This window comes from Tupaia chinensis, unplaced genomic scaffold (genome assembly GCF_000334495.1).
Source record: "Tupaia chinensis unplaced genomic scaffold, TupChi_1.0 Scaffold000529_1, whole genome shotgun sequence".
In the NCBI taxonomy this organism is placed as follows: Eukaryota; Metazoa; Chordata; class Mammalia; order Scandentia; family Tupaiidae; genus Tupaia; species Tupaia belangeri.
The window spans coordinates 215,765-233,725 of record NW_006160042.1 but is presented as its reverse complement, the minus strand read 5'-3'; the positions used below and the strand labels follow the sequence as shown (position 1 = coordinate 233,725).

At 45.1% G+C, this 17,961-nt stretch overlaps 1 protein-coding gene and 1 pseudogene across 3 annotated transcripts in view; both read left to right on the top strand.

Annotated features, from left to right (window-relative positions):
- Window positions 1–14,408, top strand: part of POLR3GL (RNA polymerase III subunit GL) — a 15,840-nt gene extending 1,432 nt beyond the window's left edge. The window contains exons 1-10 of one of the 3 annotated variants that reach the window (XM_006157125.3): window positions 512–560; window positions 1,167–1,271; window positions 1,967–2,091; window positions 10,125–10,292; window positions 10,626–10,755; window positions 12,658–12,726; window positions 13,051–13,107; window positions 13,336–13,409; window positions 13,538–13,651; window positions 13,933–14,408. In XM_006157125.3, the coding sequence (XP_006157187.1) occupies window positions 10,167–10,292; window positions 10,626–10,755; window positions 12,658–12,726; window positions 13,051–13,107; window positions 13,336–13,409; window positions 13,538–13,651; window positions 13,933–14,019 (657 nt within the window). In that variant the 5' untranslated portion in view covers window positions 512–560; window positions 1,167–1,271; window positions 1,967–2,091; window positions 10,125–10,166 and the 3' untranslated portion in view covers window positions 14,020–14,408. Of the gene's footprint in view, window positions 1–511; window positions 561–1,166; window positions 1,272–1,966; window positions 2,092–10,124; window positions 10,293–10,625; window positions 10,756–12,657; window positions 12,727–13,050; window positions 13,108–13,335; window positions 13,410–13,537; window positions 13,652–13,932 lie in introns of those variants that run through there. The other 2 variants (XM_006157124.2, XM_006157126.2) reach the window with 2 other exon arrangements.
- Window positions 14,409–16,755: 2,347 nt separating this feature from the next.
- On the top strand, window positions 16,756–17,050 carry LOC106735792 (40S ribosomal protein S29 pseudogene; annotated as a pseudogene).
- Window positions 17,051–17,961: the final 911 nt, after the last annotated feature.

Below are 17,961 nucleotides of genomic sequence, written 5' to 3'. Positions count from 1 at the left end.
GGGGGGGGGGGGGGGAGTGGGAGGAGCTCTGCTGTGCTATTTATAGCTCAGTCTCTGCGGGTGGGGGCGTCAGGCACCATACCGCTCCCCCACCCGTGCACACTTAAACCCTCAAAAACCTAGAGGCTCCAGTCCTGACTTCTCTTCCTTAACCTACCTCTCCTTGGCCCCCCAAAACCTCAGTGTTCCTTGGGGGACTCCTCCGCGACCCAGACATGGACGGTTCGGATTTTTCGCTAAGCTTCACCAAATCCCCATTCTCCGCACTTGGTGTGTTTTGCGCTCCTATGCGCCAGACCTGACTTGTCTCACACGGCTCATGGCACACTGTGAACAGGGATGTACAGAGACGATTGGGGATCCACAGCCGGCGTCCATACTACGCAGAGGGAGGCAAGAGATCTGGCTGCCTCCTTGTAGTGTAATTTAAATGGCAGATAGAGAAAATGGTCCAGCCTGGAGTCGTTCTCAGAGTTAGGTCCATCCCCATCCCTCCCAAATAGGAACACATCACAGAGAAACTTGGACCTCAGCTCCCTTATATAGACCGTTTATTATAGGTAAGTATGAGGAAGGTGGATATCCGGATACATTTTTGGATAGGGCAAGGGACATTCCCTGATGCTTCCTCTTCATATTCTTGGGGGATATAATACAAAAGAGGGGGGAGAAGAGGGAGCTTTGTAAGATATCCTCTTTAATTACATCTCTATTTTCAGTCTTGCTTAGACTCATTTTTCCATCTTGCTTGAAGGTCTCTGTCTCAATTGCTCTTTATGTCCCCTCTATCTGTTGCTATCCGTCTCTCTCACTGTCTCTGCCTCTCTTTGTCACCTGCCCTGTCTCCATGGTTACCATAGCTTCCATCTGCATATTTTAGGAATCATTTTTTGTCCAGCTGGACCATACCAAGAGAAGTGGGGGATAAGGAAAAAGTCCTAAGGATTTAGGAAGCTCACCTACGGTCCTGAAGTAATCCAGAAGCTGGACCCCCTCTCTTCCTCCCAGACACAAGACACTGAAAATAATGTTCCTGGGGGAAGGGGAGGGAAATATTTGCAATTAAGTTACCCATTTTTACTAGTTACTTTTCTTGAATGCCAACTAGTGCCAAGTCCTTCTCACAACAACTCTATATGATAGAAGCTATTATCTTCTTGTTACAGATGAGAAAACTGAGACTTAATAAGGTTAAACAAGTTCTTCAAAGCTTCGCAGCTATTCCAAAAACCGGTGGCTTACCAGTACACCTACAGTCTCCCAATCTGCAGGTCATTTCTTTGACATCTGGGCTATTCTTCTTGACTAATCCTTAAATTTTATCCCGATCCTGAGCTCTTTCCTTCTGTTTCCGTTTTCTGGGAACGTGGGACTCCTTCCACACCCCACCCCTGTCCTAAAGGGCTGGGAGGAGCTGGAAAGCAGTGGAAACTGCAGAAAACGCTAGGCTCCTGCCCCGCCTTTCCAGCCCTAGATTTCTGATCCCCAATCCTCCCTTCTCCAAACCTTCTCCCAGACACGGCAACAACCCACAGAAAATCATTTTTAGAAAAGGAGTATCCATTGGTGGTGCTGGAGAGAGAGAGTGTAGGATTGAAGGGAAGGTTGAAATAACGGAGAGGCTGGCTACTCTATGGAGCCAGAGTCACAAAAAGACTGACCCCCCTAAAGAGCAGGTTTTATGGAGTTCACATCTTTGTAAGGGGCTCTCCTCTTTGGGCCTTTCTATGCGGTCTCCCCCAACTGAGTCCCTTTATAAGATCTGAGTGTCTGGTTCCCTCTGTGAACTCTCGCTAGCCAGGGGATCCTTCCCCTGGGGTGAGGTCGGAAAGAGCTGACCCCCGGTGATTAGCAACTCGGTCTCTCTCGGCGCCCAGTTTCCCAAGCCTTGGTTCCGGCAGGATCGCTTCCTCCCTCCTTCTCCTAGGTTTCAAGTGGGCGGGCTTCCCTCCTCCGCTTTTTCTAGATTGGCCGGGAGAACCCACCAATGAGGAGCTCTGGTAGGCGGGCCTAGACCGTCGCCGGCAGGAGGAAGAAGAGCAAATTTCTAGTTGGCCTCGGCTTGAGATCTGCGTGGGGGAGGGGCAGCAGGTAAGGCCCCGAACTGGTGGCTTTGACCCGGTCGGGTTCCACACTTGCCCAGCTGTAGTTCACAGGGCCAGGCTGAGAGGTGGACAGCGCTTTCTGGCAGCCTGTTGGATTAGCCCTCTTCGGGGCCTCATACTCTTTCTTCCCTGGGCTCCCATAGCTATATTGATTGTCTGCTAGAGAAACGTAGTTTTCTGTTGCACATCTGGGAGAGGTATCACTGTAGAAAGCAAGACTCACTCTGCACCCCTGAGTCTTTGCTCTGACTTCACCCTTCCCCAAATCTATTAATATTATCCGCCCGTCCAAGAGCCTGACAAACTCCTGTTATTTATCGAGATTCAAATGAAATATTATCTCATACCTGTGGCCTTTCTTGCAGAATTAATTGTTCCTCAGTCTAACGATAGCACTTTACGCTTAAGTCTGTTAGAGCACTCACCGCACTCTCTCTTTTAATGTTTCTATTCTTAGAATATAAGGTCTTATAGGGCAGGTTCCAGTACTTAACACATAACCCAATAAGCGTTAATTGAATATAATTGATTTCTAGGAACTAGCACTCTTGTTGGGGAGGCAAAATTTAAACTCCTTGTGTAATTATGGAACAATAACAGACAAATAAAAGATAAAACACATTATATAATTAAGGGCTTTTAAATTAGTGGCTCATAATATTAGTATTTCATAATTGCTCCCACAGTCCAGAGGGGGAAGAAAGCAAGAACTGGAATGGCGAGAGAGGCTTTATGAGTCAATTATTAGGTCCAAAGTTTGGAAGGTCCTATATTAATTCAGTCAAAAAATATTTTTTAAAGAATTATTTTATTTAATTTTACTTACTCATTCATTTATTTTAATTTGACCACACACACACACACACACACACACACACACAAGGTGAGAAAGTAAGCCACTAGGTCTGGGACTCAAACGGTGGTGGACCTTGTGGGAGTGTCCAGTGCTTTAACCACCATGTCACCTGCTGATCCCCCAGTCAAGAAATATTAACTAAACACCTACTATATGCCAGATGTAATACCAGACAATGAGGATCATAGCGACTTTTCTACTTTTGCAACTTTACTGTGATAGACCCTATTTAGTTCATAGAGCTCCAGGGACCAGCAGTTGGTGTAATGATTATGTCACTGGACTCCCATGTAGTCGACCGCAGTTCCAGTCCCAGACCTGGTGGCTTAAACTCACGCCAGGCACATGTGTGTGCGTGCCCAAGATCCTAAGAGGAGAATGGAGGAGAAGGGATTGCGGTGTAGCCATCCCCCTAGAGGGTGATTTCTCTCTTTCTGTCTCTGTGTCTTTCTCTGTCTTTCTGGTGAGTGCATGCACCCTATAGCAGAAACCTCTCAAAAAAAAAAAGAAAAAGATAAGAGTTCCTTATCTCTCTTGGCAGGCCACTTCATTTTTGGATATTCTTCAGTCAATCCAGCAAATATTCTTTTTTAAAAATTTTATTATTAGGGACCAGCAGGTGGCATGGTGGTTAAGGCACTGGACATTCCCACATGGCCCACCATGGTTCAAGTCCCAGACCTGGTGGCTTGCTTTCTCACTTTCTTTCTCTCTTTCTCTTTATGTTGCTCTCTGGTCAAATTAAAATAAATGAATGAATAAATAAAATTGATCAAAAATTTTTATTTATTATTATTTTAATTTGACTAGAGAGAGACAGAGAGAGAAGGAAAGTGGGAAAGCAAGGCCTGGACACAGTCAGCCATGTGGGAGTCCAGTGCCCTAATCACCACACCACCTGCCGGCCCCAATCTAGGAAATATTCCAAGTTGAAATATATATAACTCAAGGATATGCATTCCACACTTCCATGGTAAAAGAAGGAAATCTGGGTCCAGGAGGTAGCATAGTGATTAAGGAACTGGACTCCCACTTGACTGACCAATGTTCGAGTCCCATAACTCATGCTGTACACATGTGCATGTGTACCCAAAATCCCAAGAGGAGAATGGAGGAGATGGCACTGTGGCATGGCTGTCCCCCTGGGGAGTGATTTCTCATTTTCTCTCTCTCTGTCTCTGGCAAGCACGCTTACCCTATAGCAAAAAATCTGGGGGCTAGCAGGTAGCATAGCGGTTAAGGTGTTGGACTTGCAAATAGTCAAACTTGGTTTGAATCCTGGACCCAGTGGCTTGAAACTCATACTGGATACATGTGCATTTGTGCCTAAAATTCCAGGAGGAGAATGGAGGAGAAAGGATTGTGGTGTGGTCATATCCCCTGGGGAGTGGTTTCTCACTTTCTGTCTCTGTCTTTTTCTCTGTATCTCCAGCAAGTACATGTGCCCTATAGCAAAAATTTCTCTTAAAAAAAAACTCTTATAAAAAAAAAAAAGAAGAAGGAAATCTGTCCTAATGGTAGTACTCTTAAAAGCAAACCATTGCGGGACCAGCAGTTAGCGTAATGGCTATGTCGCTGGACTCTCATGTAGTCCACCATCGTTCGAGTCCCCGGACCCGGTGGCTTAAAACTCACGCTGGGCGTGTGTGCATGCGTGCCCAAGATCTTGAGAGGAGAATGGAGGAGAAGGGATTGTGGCGTGGCCATCCCCCCTGGGGGGTGATTTCTCGCTTTCTGTCTCTATGTCTCTCTCTGTCTGTCTGGCGAGCACACGCGCCCTATAGCGAAAACCTCTAAAAAAAAAAAAAAAAAAGCAAATCATTCCTTTTGTTTTCCTATCCTTGAAGTTGGACTAGCAGTTAAGAAAGCTGGATCCTATGTGGTTGACTTCAAATCCCAGATCTAACAGCTTGAAAAACACACAGGGTGCATGTGTGTGCAGTGCCCCAAATCCCAAAAGGATGGAGAAATGGAGGAGAAATTGCAGGGTGAACACTTACCACTGGGGGTGCTATCTCCTTCTTTCCCTCTCCCTGTCTCTCTGGTAAGGGCACATGCCTTCTGGCAATTTTTAAAATAAAAATGGAAAAAAATAAAGAAATAATATAATATACATTTATTCTGGAAAATTTGGAAACAGTGTAATAAAGAAAAATGCCTATTTTATAATGATATGTATGTAGTGAAAACTATTATTTATATTCTGATACATCCTTTCAGTTTCCTTTTTTGTTCATATGCATATGTGTGCATGTTTGTCTTATACTTAAACAGGGCCATAAAATTAAGTACAATTTTATATTATATCCTTCTCACTGAACATTATATTGTGAACATTCTTCTGCCTTTAAATACTATTTGAAGTCATGATTTTTATGGGTACATAATCATCTAAAAAGGATATTTGATTTTTTTCTTTTAGTTTGCCAGAGGGTACATGTGCTCTCCAGAGAGACAGAAAGAGAGAGAGAAAGAGGAAGAAGAAGAAAGCACCCCCCCCAGTGGGATTTGGTGACACCACGATCCTTTTTCCTTCATGTTTTCATTCTTTTGGTATTTATGACACATAATACATATTTGCCTGGCTTCTTTTTCAAGCCACTGGAGCCAGGATTCATATCTTGAGCCACAGACCGTGGGACTGGCTTGATTTTTTTTAACCATTTATTATTGAACCATTTAGATTATTTTAGAACTTTTACTACTATGAACAATTCTTTGACGAACATTTTTGTACTTACATATATATCTATTTTTTTTTTTTAGGTTTTTGCTATAGGTTGTGTGCACTCGCCAGAAAGACAGAGCGAGACAGACAGAAAGCCAGAAATCACCCCCCGAGGGAAAGGCCACTCTGCAATTCCTTCTCCTCCATTCTCCTCTCAGGATGTAGGGCACGCACATACGCCCAGAATAAGTTTAATCCACCAGGTCCAGGACCCGAACCACAGTGACTACATGGGATTCCAGCGACATAGCCATTACGCCATCTGCCAGTCCCTGTACTTATATATATTTTTAAAAATATATTTATTATTATTCTTCAATTTGAAGAGAGAGACAGAAAGAGAGAGTAAGCAAACTGCCAGGTCCAGGACTCAAACCGTGGTCAGCCATGTGGGAGTCCAGCACCTTAACCACCATGCCACCTGCCAGCCCCTGTACTTATATTTTTGAAAGTATATCCAATTTTTCTTTTAGGGCAAAAAAAATTTTTTTAAAGTAAAATTGGGGCTGGCAAGTGGTGTGGTAGTTAAGGGTGCTGGACCCCCACATGGCCAACCACGGTTCAAGTCTGGACTTGGTGGTTTGCTTTCCCACTTTCTCTCTCTTTCTTTCATTCTATCTCTCTCTGGTCAAATTGAAAAATAATGATAATAAATAAATAAATAATAATAAATGTGAGATTACTCTGGACCAGCAGATGGCATAGTGGTTGCGTCGCTGGACTCCCATATGGTCAATCGTGATTTGAGTCCTAGACCCAGCAGCAGCTTGAAACTCAAGCCAGGCACATGTATGTGTATGCCCAAATTCCTGAGATGAGAATGGAGGAGAAGGGATTGTAGTTTGGCCACTCCCCTGGGTGATTTCTTGCTTTCTGTCTCTGACAAACACATGTACCCTATATCAAAAATCTCTCAAAGAAAAAAGTGAAATTGCTTGATTAAAGATAAAAACATTTAAGAGGCTATTGATTCAAGTGGTCAGATTGCTTTCTTGAATTTGCGACCAATAGTTGGCATAGTGGTTAAGGTGGTGAACTCGCACATGGTCATCTGCATTTTGCGTCCTGGACCCAGCAGCTTGACACTTATGCTGGGCACATGTATGCATGCCCAAAATCCTGAGAAGGGAATAGAGGAGAAGGGATTGTAGTGTGGCCATCTCCCCCTGGGGTGGTGGGGCTGATTTCTTGCTTTCTGTCTCTCTGTCTCTCCCAGGATCACAGGAGTCCTATAGCAAAAATCTCTCAAAAAAAAAAGAATGTGTCTATAGTCAGTCCTTCCAATGAAATATGAGAGTGTCCATCTGAAACAACTTATTACAGCCTGATGATTATTTAAATCTTTGTCAATTTCATATTTTTTTGTTTTGTTTTGAGAATTTTTTTTGCTCTAGGACATAAGCTCTCACACTCTCTCTGGAGAGACAGAGACAGACAGAGAGACAGAAAGCAAGAAATCACCTCCCCTCAAGGGGATGGTCATGCCACAATCCCTTCTCCTTTGTTCTCCTGGAATCTCGGACATCCATGCACACACACCCTACACATGCCTGGCATGAGTTTGAAGCCACCGTGTCCAGGACTCAAACTGCAATCAGCCTCATGGGAGTCCAACGACACAACCGCTATGCTATCTGTTGATCCCATTCAGTTTCATGTTTTATGGGTTATTCTTTTGTCAATTGCCTGTTCTTGTCCTTTGCTTATTTTATTCTTTTGAGATGACTTTTCATTTGATTTCCAAGAGTTTTTTAAAATTTTTTTTAGATGGGACGCGTGTGCTTGCAAGAGAAACAGAATGTGAGAAATCACCTAAAGAGTGTGGCCACACTCCAATCCCTTCTCCATTTTCTTCTCAGGGTTTTGGGCACGCATGCACATGTGCCCAGCATGTGTTTTAAGCCACTGGGTCCGGGATTTGAACCGTGGTCAACTATGTGAGAGTCCAGTGATGTAACCATTACACCATGTGCTGGTCCCTGAATTTCCCCGGAATTTGTCTGATGTTTTTCTTTTTTATTTTTTCTGGAGAGGTTTTTGCTATAGGACGCGTGCGCTCACCAGAAAGACAGAGACAGAGAGACAGAAAGTGAGAAATCACCCCCCAGGGGGGATGGCCACGCCACACTCCCTTCTCCTCCATTCTCCTCTTGGGATCTTGGGCATGCACCCACACACGCCCAGCGTGAGTTTTAAGCCACCGGGTTCAGGATGTGAACCGTGGTCAACTACATGGGAGTCCAGCGACATAGCCATTACGCTGACTGCTGGTCCCTGATGTTTTTCTTATGATTAGGCTAGGGTTATGAGCTTGGGGGAAGATAATCATGCCCAGGCATGATTTTTAAGCCATCCAAACACTCTAACTTCCACACCCTACTGCTGACTCTCAAATTAAATTTCATTTGTTAATTTTATCTCCCATCCTAGCTGCCTCTAACTGGATATTTTAAATTAATGACTATAGGCAGAATGCAGTTCAGTAAAGGAGAACTTCTGATTTCATCAGAGTTGATCACAGTGAAATGGGCCGTCTTAGAGAATAGGTATCCTCTTTTTAGGAAAATGACATAAGAAGCTGAATAACAAATAATTTACAAAGTGGAATCCTGTACTGGGAGGGAATTTAGACTGGATAACTTCTTTATTATTTTTTTTTAATTAAAGGATAGTTTTTTTAAATTTAATTTCATTTGTTACTAGTTTTCAGTTTGACCAGACAGAGACACACACAGAGAGAAAAGGAAAACGAGAAAGCAAGTCACTAGGTCCAGGACTCAAACCATGGTCGGCCATGTGGGAATTCAGCGCCTTTAACCACCACACAATCTGCCAGCCCCTATTTTTAATTTGGTATAGGACACATGCACTCACCAGGTAGAGCACGCATGCACTCAATGAAAAGACAGAGACAGAAATTGAGAAATCACCCCCGGGGGGGTTGGCCACATCATAATCCCTTCTCCATTCTCTTGGGATCTTGGGCATGCATGCACACATGCCTGGCATGAGTTTCTAGCCACTGGGTCTGGGACTCAAACTGTAGTCAACTACATGGCAGTTCAGCAATGTAACCACTGGGCCATCTTCTGGTTCCTAGAGAGATCATTAGGCCATCTTCAAGTTCCTAGAAAGAGAACTTCCAAGGGCCCTTCCAATTTTAAGATTCTGTGCTTCCAAGTGGTATTTTAGAAGATCAGTTTGATTTTAGGACCACCAGATGGATTGTGGAAGATGACCCTGTTGTAGGTGCCTGTCTCTCTATCTCTTAATTTTTGTCTCTCTATTTTGGTCTTTCTCTCATGGAAGAAATAAATGAACTTAAAAAAAAATTGTCAGAGGGCACATGCACTCACCAGGGAGAAAGAGAGGAAGGGGAAACTAGGAGAGGGTGTAATGATTATGTTGCTGGACTCCCACGTAGTTGATCGTAGTTTGAGTCTCAGACCCAGCAGCTTAAAACTCACATAGAGAACATGTGTGTGCTGGCCCAAAAGCCCAAGAGGAGAATGGAGAAGGGATTGCAGCGTGGCCTTCCTCTTTGGGGGTGATTTCTCGCTGTCTCTCTGTCTCTCTCTGTCTCTCTGGCAAGCACACACACCCTCTAAGGCAAAAATCTTTCAAAGAAAGAGAGAGAAAGAAAGGGAAAGTAAGAAAATTCTCTCTGTGAGGGATGACCACACCACAATCCCTTCTCTTGTGTTTTTCCTTCCTGTCAGGATATTGAGCATGCATGCACACATACCCAATGTGTTTCTCAAGACACCAAGTCCATGACTTCGACGGTGAGCTGGACCCGTGGGACCCAATGGCCTTAACCAACATGCCACCAAACAGCTAGCCCATTCTTTTTTTCTTTCTTTTTTTTTTTTAGTTTTTTTGCTGTAAGTCATGTGTGCTCGCCAGGGAGACAGAAGAGAGACAAAAGTGAAAAAATCACCCTCCAGTGGAATGGCCGTTGCAATCCTTTTTCCTCCATTCTCCTCTCAGAATTTTGGGCATGTACGCACATGTGCCCAGTGTAAGTTTTAAGTCACTGGGTCGGGGACTTCAACCAACTAGCAGCATAATCATTACACCATCTGTTCATTTCCTCATTACCCTCATAAACTTTTCTGTAAGAATTAGAAAAAAGAAAATTGAAAAAAAAAAAAATTGAAGCTAGCAGGTGACTTGGCCATAACAGAGCTGGATCCCACATGGCCAACTGCATGACTGACTGCCCTGGACCCAGTGGCTTACAGAACATGCCGGGTATGTGTGCGTGTCCATCCAAAACCCTGAGAGGAGAATGCAGGAGAAGGGATTTTTAAAAAAGACAAATTGTTGAATGGCATTGGCATTCACATCCTGTGGAGAGAAAAATACCTCATGTGTCATTGACCTCTCGTCCATTCTACCATAATTCCTTTTCCTTTTTGTTTTTGTTTATTAGGTTTTTCTCATTGGATCTCTGAATACCCAGGCCCCCTCCACCATGGCCAGCCGGGGTGGGGGCCGGGGTCGTGGCCGGGGTCAGCTGACCTTCAACGTGGAGGCTGTGGGCATCGGGAAGGGAGATGCTTTGCCTCCACCCACTCTGCAGCCTTCTCCACTCTTCCCTGTGAGTATCTCCTGGCCCTTGTCCAGACTCCCCTGTGCCTTTGGCTGACTGTATATAATCCTGATTGTTCCTGGGCCTTCATAAGCCATCCTTATCTTGCCCCTCCTTGTCTTTGTGCTCCTACTTCACAAGAGATGTTTTCCAAGCAAAGAATAAGAAACCCTTATTTCTCCCATTCCCAGCCCCTTGGCTTTCAGAGTGCTGTGTTGCTTCCCTCACTCTCATTTGGCCCTCTGCTCACTGGGAGCATGGGATTAAGTTGGGGTGAGAGGCCCGGCTAGATTTGTATTCTAGCATTTCTCCCTCAACTGACCACTGCTCCTGCCTCCATAGCCCCTGGAATTTCGTCCCGTGCCTCTGCCCTCAGGAGAGGAAGGGGAATATGTCCTGGCACTGAAGCAGGAGCTACGAGGGGCCATGAGACAGCTCCCCTACTTCATCCGACCAGCTGTCCCCAAGAGAGGTCAGTTGGAATGTAACATCATGTTCTGAGTGTCTCCCATGGTGGTACCCTCTATTTAGCACCACTGGGGGCCAGAGAGGCACAGGAAGTACACTGACTGGGGAAATAGTAATTACTCCTGCATCTGAAATGTATTACAGTAGTCATGGTTTGAGTCTCACAATAGTTTCGGGACAATGGGAGGTTAAGTTTTAAGAACCACTTTCTAGGGAACCAGCAGATGGCATAATGGTTAGGTCATTGGACTCCCCTGTAGTTGACTGTGGTTCGAGTCCTGGACCTGGCAGCTTAAAACTCACACTGGGTGCAGATGTGTATTTGTCCAAAATCCTGAGAGGAGAATGGAAGAGAAGGGATTGCGGTGTGGCCATCCCCCTGGGGGTGATTTCTCGTTTTCTGTTTCTCTGTCTCTCCAGTGAGTGTACATGCCCTATAGCAAAAATCTCTTTAATAATAAAAAATTAATTAATTAATTAATTATTTTTAAAAAACCCTCCTTTCTACTGTTTTTTTCCCTGATTGTTAGAGGGCATGTGCACTCACCAGAAAGAGAAAAAGAGAAAGAGTGCCCTCAATGAGGTATGGTCATGCTATATTCCTTCTCCATTTCTCCCTCCTGTAAGGATTTTGAGCGTGTGTACACACATTTTTAGCACGTTTCAAACCACTTGCAAGCTATATGGGATCCAGCTCCGTTAACCACTAGGCTATACGATGGCCTAAGATCCCCTTTCATATATACAAATAGATGTATTAAAAAGTTTAACAGAGGGAACCAGCAGTTAGCATAATGCCTAGGTCGCTGGACTCCCACGTAGTCGACCGCGGTTCGCGTCCCGGACCCGGTGGCTTAAAACTCATGCCGGGCGCGTGTGTGTGCATGCCCAAGATCCCAAGAGGAGAATGGAGGAGAAGGGATTGCAGCGTGACCATCCCCCCTGGGGGGGTGATTTCTCGCTTTCTGTCTCTATGTCTCTCTCTGTCTGTCTGGTGAGCGCACGCGCCCTACAGTGAAAAAAAAACTCTCAAAAAAAAAAAAAAGTTTAACAGAGACTAGTAGTTGGTGTAATGGCTATATCACTGGACTCTCATGTAGTCAACTGTGGTTTGAGTCCCGGATCTGGTGGCTTAAACTCACGCCGGGCACATGTGTATGCATGCCCAAGATCCCAAGAGGAGAATGGAGGAGAGGGGATTGCAACATGGGTGATTTCTTGCTTTCTGTTTCTCTATTTCTCTCTTTCTGGCGTGCACACGTACCCTACAGCAAAAACCTCTCAAAGAAAAAAAAAAAGGTTAACAATCTGGATATTACAAATACCAACCAATCAATCAGGGAGCTACCTGGTCCTGCGTCTCCGAGAACCCTACCTAAGTAAAGTATTAACTCATTGGCTAGTGTGTCATGGGGAAGTCAGGGAGATTAAGAGGAACTGGCGAAGGCACTGCGACTGGGGATACTCGGGACAATGGCTGATTACCCACCACCAGTGCAGATGTACAGTATTTCAGTGTGTTGGCAACTGGTGCTTTCCTGGTAAAGCCCTGGATGCTGAGGCTCGAAGCAATGAAAGACTTACCTAAATGAACTCTGTTAACAGAAAGTAAAGAGAAGACTGAAACCCTGATTTCTTATTCTCCAACATATTTTCGGCTGCACTACATGACTTCTCAGTATAGCCAGGCTTTTGAGCTAAGGGAGAAAGATTCATAATTTTGGGTGACAGTGGAGAAGGTTAGATAGAAGAGTGATAAGATCCGCACTGAAACTGACTTCTATACTCTGGATTAGGAGTGAGGAGACAGATAATTCTTGCGTATTGAGAGGACTAAGCCCTCAGGAACACCCTATTCTAGGGACCTGAAGGGATTTAACTTTGACTTTGACTTCTGACCCTTCAGATGTGGAGCGTTACTCAGACAAATACCAGATGTCCGGGCCGATTGATAACGCCATTGATTGGAACCCTGGTAGGTGATGGGCCCTTCCATTGACTGCTCTTCTTACCAGTGCTTGAGATGTTTCAAAACATTATGACCCCATCCAATATCTGCAAAGTAGACCCTTATGTGTGCTCCAAAATACTCTCAAACTCCACCTGACAAGCCTATGAAATACCCCACACACCCTCCTCAGGAGATCTCGAAGCCACTGTTTTTTGTTCCAAACAGCTTTGACCTAAATCCTCCCTTCCTTCTTTTTCCTCTAAAACCATTTTCTCTCCTTCAAAGGCAGTCATTCCTTGGAGACCCCAGGCAAGAGCCTGTTGACATTTACTTTCCCATTATTCCCAGATTGGCGGCGTCTACCCCGGGAGCTGAAGATCCGAGTGCGGAAGTTACAGAAGGAGAGTGAGTGTATCTGGAAAAATGAGGGAGAAAGAGGTTTTCTCCATAAGCTGGTAGGCCAAAGCTACTGGTGGTCTTGCTTGCCCTCCTAATTCCTGCCTGACCCATGAGTGTTGATGCTGAATGCCATAGTGGCCGCACGAGGGCAGCAGAGTGACATGTTTCCATAGTAGGGTGGGGTAGAAAGCAAGATTGTTCTCTGAAAGTTCACCTTTTCATCCTCACCCCCAGGGACCACCATTCTGCTCCCCAAGAGGCCCCCTAAAACTACAGAAGATAAGGAGGAAACAATACAGAAACTAGAGGTGAGGAGGAAGTATGCATAGAGATCTCCTGGGCCCTAGACTCATGCTGTCTTCATTGGCCCATGGGCGTCTGCTTTTTCTTCTGTAAGCTGGGTCTGAGTTTCTCTTCTTATTTGTGTTTACATGAGACCCTGGAGAAGAAAGAGGAAGAAGTGACTTCTGAGGAAGATGAGGAGAAAGAAGAAGAAGAAGAGAAGGAAGAGGAAGAAGAAGAAGAGTATGATGAAGAAGAACATGAAGAGGTGATGGAGACTATCTTCTACCTTGTCTCCCTCTCTTCCCCTCCAAAGCTCTGGGATCTCAACTATTTCTTCAAAAGGCTGGAAGGACAGAAGAGATAGTGCCTACAAAGGGAGAAGTTCTCCACTTCACCTGTCCCCTGGCTAGTCTCCAAAGTGAACCATAGCTGTGAGGGATGTCCCAGTCCTGGAACGTGTGATTGGGAGGGAAGGGGTCCAGAACACGGGGAGGAAGGAAAATGCTGAAAGCATACCTCACTTTTACTTCTTTTTCTCCATTTTAGGAAACCGATTATATTATGTCATATTTTGACAATGGAGAAGACTTTGGGGGTGATAGTGATGACAATATGGATGAGGCTATCTACTGAAGAAGGACCCTAAACAACACCCTGGACTCAATACCTTTCTTGATTTGGGATTCAGAGAGTAACTACCTTTACTATTTGGTTTTGTGGACAAGCAGATCATTTGGTCAAAGTACAAATAACCTGTTTGGTTTCTGGGGACAGGAATGGAGAATGATGACCATAACATTTTTTTTCACCTTTGTATCCGCTCTGATATCTTGGAGAAAGGACAAAGGACCAGTGTTTAAATTGTATGAAGGGATAAAGGACACTCTAAAGAATGGTGGCCGGCAGCTATACACTTACCACTACCATATTTGTACTGGTCTTTGTGAGGATAATTGAAGTGGAAGCAGTTAGGAAGAATGAGAACAATTTTATACTTTTAAATAAAATGTTTTTATCTATCAGTCTGTCCAGGGTGAGGCCTGGTGGGAGAGGGCTTGAGGAACGAAGGGGATGCCTTACGGAGCCATTCTTCTTTTCTCACCTGTCCAGTGTGACTTTCTGGGGAGTACAAGCTTCTTGTCCTTTGTCTCTTCCCTCCCACCCCTGTTGGGGGGATAGACACACACTCATAATCTAACCCTGCCAAAGAATATTCAAAAATTCATTTGCAGGGCTGTGCAGAGTGAGTAGTAGAGAAGAATGGCCACCTGCCAGCCCCCACTCCTACCTCCTACAGACCAGGTGGTTTTTGAGCATCTGGTCTCAGGCCATGGGGACATGATTGTCTCTGTTCATACTTGTTCACAAGGACACAGGCCCTCTTTTTCCCACACTTGACCTTGATCATGTCCTTATTTACAAAGAATGACTGTAGCTATTTTTGTGGACAGAGTCAAGAAAGCCAGGTACAAGAAAGGAGTAGAGAGGAGAGACTGACTTGATATATTGAGCCTCTTCCCTGCTCTTTCAGGCCTGGGAGACCCCACTTTGAAAGGTCTGTCTGTGCCGAGGGAGCCCCTTAAATATGCTGTTCTCCACTTGCAGAAGCCAGTGTATGGCTGAGCTGCACTTTCCCCTTTGGTTCTTCCCTTTGTGGAATTTAATTAGCCTTTCTTACTCCCTTCTTTGGGGGAGAGGGGCCCCAATGTTGCTTTACAGGAAGTAAAGAGGGTGGGGAAGACGGCAGTGACTTAGGGACACTCCCAGCTCTGGGAGATGTTTTCTCACCCACACAGCTCTCCCTTGTATGAGGTCACTTCCCAAAGCTCTGATTGGCTTCTGAGGAAGGCTTAGGTGAGCTGATTGGTTCCAGCCACTTGCCATGCACTGATCACGGGCAAGCCACATGTCCAGAGTCAGGCCTGAATAAGGAAGCAGGCACAGACAGTGATGCTATCACAGCAGACCCAGCTGAGCATTTGAGAACTGTAAGACAGGGTATAGGAGAACCTTCAAGAAATTTCCCAGTTATATTCAGACAGGCAGACTGAATTCCCCACAGCATTAAGTGACAGAGACAGCAAGCTAAGGTTAGTTATTTCTGACCCCGTTGTAAAAAGTAGCGAGGAGCTGTGACTCCATTGAGGGAACCTAGCTTAAAGCCTGGTTTGGGTGTGGCAGTAAGTGTTAAGATAGAAATAGCCAAGGAAGCAGAGAAGGAAGCAGAAATAGAAACAACATTCCAGAGTTATTGAGCAATTTATATGATTGATGTGTTTCCTTTTCTAGCTTTCTGAGGTGTTGTGTGAGTGGTTTTTGGGGTGAGGGGCACCTGTCACCGGGGTTTCCCATAGTTATATTTCAGCTTATAATTGTAGCAAGGGAGAGATCAGCAAAAAAACAAAAGTGAAAGACACTGACATTTTTTCTTTTGCCTTTCTCCTCTATACACATATACCAGTGCTAATCTGGTCAACTGTATAGGTGCACAGCCACGCCCTAAATTCCACCTAATGCTGGTCTGGGAACCTAAAAGGATCAGAACAAAGATCCTGAACAACAGACAGTAGAGGAAGGCTGGAACCACATCTCTACTCCCACTTCTGTACACACACATTCTTTTCCCATGGAACTGGGGAAAGGAGGACAAAGGTTAGAATGACCACTTGGGATCAGTTGTACTATGTCAAAGACAAAGTGTCAGAAAGATCAGACAATTCATGGACTCTGCCCTGTCTGGCCTCCTGCCTCTCTTGGCAGGTGACCTTGCTGGACAAAGCCAGAGACACGGGACTCAGCAGCTTCCCCAGATTCCAGAGCAATTCCAGGCATGAGCCAGACTGTTTCCATTGACCTTTCCCCCACTTTCTGTAGGTACTATCAGGCAGGCTGAGGCTGGAGCCTAAGGCCCAGTGAACAATGTCAGAGCTCCTATTCTTTCTGGAGGACCACTAGACAGTTTAGGGGTCAAGGCCCTGCCTACACAGAGAGGGCCCATGCAGTGTTTGCTCTGCCCTGTACTACATCCCTGCTCGGGCCTGTTGATGTTGAACAGATTGTTCTGCGCCCACAGCCTAGGCTGCACTGGCCCTAGACAGGGCAGGTACTCTGGTAAAAATCCTACCCTTCCCAGGACCAGCAGATGGCATAATGATTGCATCGTTGGACTCCCACATAGTAGACCACAGTTCAAGTCCCGGACCAGGCGGCTTAAAATAATGCCAGATATGTATATGCACACCCAAGATCTCAGAATGGAGGAGAAGGGATTGTGGTGTGGCCATCCCCGACTGGGGCGGGGGCTGATTTCTTGCTTTCTGTCTCTCTGGCCAGTGCATATACCCTATAGCAAAAAGCTCTCTCAAAAAAAAAAAAAGCCCTTTTTTTTTTTGCTTTGTTGCCCCACTGAAGCAGGATGGGTCATCAGCAGCTCTACTGGAGCCACCCACAAAAATTCAGACAGGGTTCTCGCTCTTGCTGCACGTGCTCAAACCAGCACGGTCTGATCCGAAAATACAGCCTTACCATGTGCCATCAGTGTTTCCATCAGTATGCGAAGGACATAGGCTTCATCAGGTTGGACTAAATGATCTTCCTTGGATAGATTGTCCAAGATATCCACCCAGTGAAAGAAATCATGCTGGCTATTTGTATATAAAATAAAATAAAATTTTAAAAATCCTTCAATTTTATGTGTTTAATGTGACTAGATTACTTGGTTATAGATCTCTCCTTTTAGGATTTATTTTTATTGTCTTCTCCATGGATTTGTTTTTTAAATATGTGGCACACCTTGCCTCAATTATATAAAGATATTCATACAGGACTCTGATTTATAAAAAAAAAGAGTTCTGTCCTTCCCTACCCTGTGTTCCATCTGGGGCCTCCTGGCCCCTCCTTACCTTGGGCAGGCAGCTTGAGAGTGGGATCAACAAACAGGCCCAGGGACTCAAGTTGCTTGAAGGAAGGCTGAACAGGAGACCTGGATACAACATATAGTTTGAGAGTAGAGATCAGAGAAAATTAGATCAAGGACCAGCAAGTGATGAAGTGGTTAAGGCACTGGACTCCCATGTGGTAGGCTGCAGTTCAAGTCCCAGACTCAGCAGCTTAAAATTCAGTTTGTGTTGGGGCTGGCAGGTGGCATGGTGGTTAAAGGTGCTGGATTCCCACATGGCCTACTGTAGTTTGAGTCCTGGACCTGGCGGCTTGCTTTCTCACTTTCTTTCTCTCCCTATCTCTCTCTCTGTCCCTCTCTGGTCAAATTTAAATAAACAAATGAATAAATAATAAATAAAGTTAAATAAAATAATTTTTAAAAAATTCAGTAGGTGTGTGTGCGTGCATGCCCAAGGTCCTGAGAAGAATGGAGAAGAGAGATGGGAACCAGCAGTTAGCGTAATGGCTATGTCGCTGGACTCCCACGTAGTTGACTGCGGTTCGCGTCCCAGACCTGGTGGCTTAAAACTCACGCCGGGCACGTGTGCGTGCATGCCCAAGATGCCAAGAGGAGAATGGAGGAGAAGGGATTGTGGCGTGGCCATCCCCCCTGGGGGGTGATTTCTTGCTTTCTGT